Below are 1955 nucleotides of genomic sequence, written 5' to 3' on the forward strand. Positions count from 1 at the left end.
TGAAAAATGCTCATGGACAAATCTAAACACCTTGACGTCAAATGCATATGTAATCATATTTTGAAATGTGCTTGCTGGTAGACTTTTGATGTCTCAAATCATGTCCTGATAGGACAAGATGTGAAGAAATATTTTTTGTAATACCACTAATGGCTCTTCCCTTTTTCCTATATAAAAGTATTATTCTGAAAAAGAAGAAGGTCACGCTTTTAGCAGCAGCTTCATGCACGCCGTCCATCTTTCGGACAGCTGTACGTACATGTTCTCGTTGTATATCGGTGCAATGAAGCAATAAAGCTTATTCTGATTCTGATTTCCTATAAGGAAACTGATTGTCATTACATACAGTACAATGTGTGTTTTGGTTCTGTTACTTCTTTGTATAGTGAGGTTGTAGCTGTAGCTACATGACTTTTGTTGTAAATTAGTTCTATAAAAAATAAACTGAATTGAATTATTTTTCACTCATTCCGTTGTAGAGATGCTGGAGTGTTTAGGATCACTGTCTTATTTCATGATCCAGTTTATGCTAATTTTGAGCTGTCCTACCCCCAATAAACACAGAAAAAATGCTAATCTTTCCAGAGGTTGTTCTTGTGTAAACAGGGCCTTATGGTAGGTAGATCACCTTGACTTGGTAATTTTAAAAATAGCTTGCATTCTAAAAAAAGTGTAGGCACCCCTCTAGACAGTTATTTTGTTTACCATATGAGTTGCCTTCTGCTGTCTGTAGAAAATAATGCAAATGAAAGATCCTTTGAAAGAGGCTTTAGTTTTTAGAAGCAGTTGTTAAAATATTTTGATAACCTGTTTAAAAAAAGTTATTATATCATAATTATTATTGTTATTATAGCATGCACAAGAGCTTAACTGGAAACATTATGTTCACCTACATAAAATTATTCGTATCACCTGACCTTAGCTCTTGTCACATAAAAAATGGACAACAAATTGTCAATGGGTAACAAAATAAACAAATGTTAGCGCAAGAGCTTTGATTTCTGTTGATACTGTAACATGAATAACTCATTGTTTTTGTCACCTATACTTTAATTGCTATTACAGTATGTTTTTTTTTTATGTTGTCTTTGATATTATATTTCCTCTTGTCTCCCATGCAATGCAGTATGTGTGTGAGAGAGTGCATTTCTGTGTTGTGGGTGTGGTGTTTTCTTCATTGTTCTAGCTGTCTAGTTGCTCATCAGCCTGCACACCAGCTATCCATCTACCTATCACTCCTGTAGTATATCAACCCCAGTTCTTAAACCTTTCACCGGCTGCTCATTCTTCCAGTCAGTGTGGATCATTGCACGCTGCCTGCACTCTTTCTCGCCTCCACACCTGCCAGTCAGTCATCCAACCAACTCACTTTCTGCTCTGCCCTGTTTCACCAGCCACAAACTATCCTCAGCCTTCACCTGCACTTGCCTTCTGTCCTTTACTAAAAACAGTATAGCCTCTTTTTCTTTCTGAGAATCTGTGTTTTGTGTTTGGGGCCTGACATATTGTGTAAACCAATCCACTGAACAGTAATATTCAGTATTGATGACATGTTTGCTCTGTATGAACCCTGAGTTATGAATTGCTTAACACCTGTGGCAGAGTGCAATACAGAAAGCTAAGCTGATATAATCTCATTTATATTGGCTTTTATGTGCATTAAGGCTGATGCACATTTCTTCCTTCTGGCTCTTGCAGGACCTCCTGGTCACCCGGATGTTCCAATAGTGACTAATGTCACTGATACAACAGTTCAGCTGTCCTGGAACGCTGGACCTGACCATCATAGTCCCATCACCATGTACATGGTGCAGGCTAGGACCCCTTTCTCTATCGGCTGGCAAACATTGAAAACTGGTAACCAACTAAAAACTATCTCTCTCTCGCTCTCTCTCTCATATATATATATATATATGTTTCACCAGCCACAAACTATCCTCAGCCTTCACCTGCAC

At 38.0% G+C, this 1955-nt stretch overlaps 1 protein-coding gene across 1 annotated transcript in view; it reads left to right on the top strand.

The window, feature by feature from the left end:
* LOC119412169 (contactin-4) overlaps window positions 1-1955 on the top strand; it is a 178078-nt gene that overhangs the window by 136868 nt on the left and 39255 nt on the right. Inside the window, exon 11 of the mRNA XM_037679146.1 lies at window positions 1665-1857. Within this exon, the coding sequence (XP_037535074.1) occupies window positions 1665-1857 (193 nt within the window). The remainder of the gene's footprint in view (window positions 1-1664; window positions 1858-1955) is intronic.

The sequence above is a fragment of the Nematolebias whitei genome, chromosome 7 (assembly GCF_014905685.2).
Source record: "Nematolebias whitei isolate Nwh7 chromosome 7, NemWhi1, whole genome shotgun sequence".
NCBI lineage: Eukaryota > Metazoa > Chordata > Actinopteri > Cyprinodontiformes > Rivulidae > Nematolebias > Nematolebias whitei.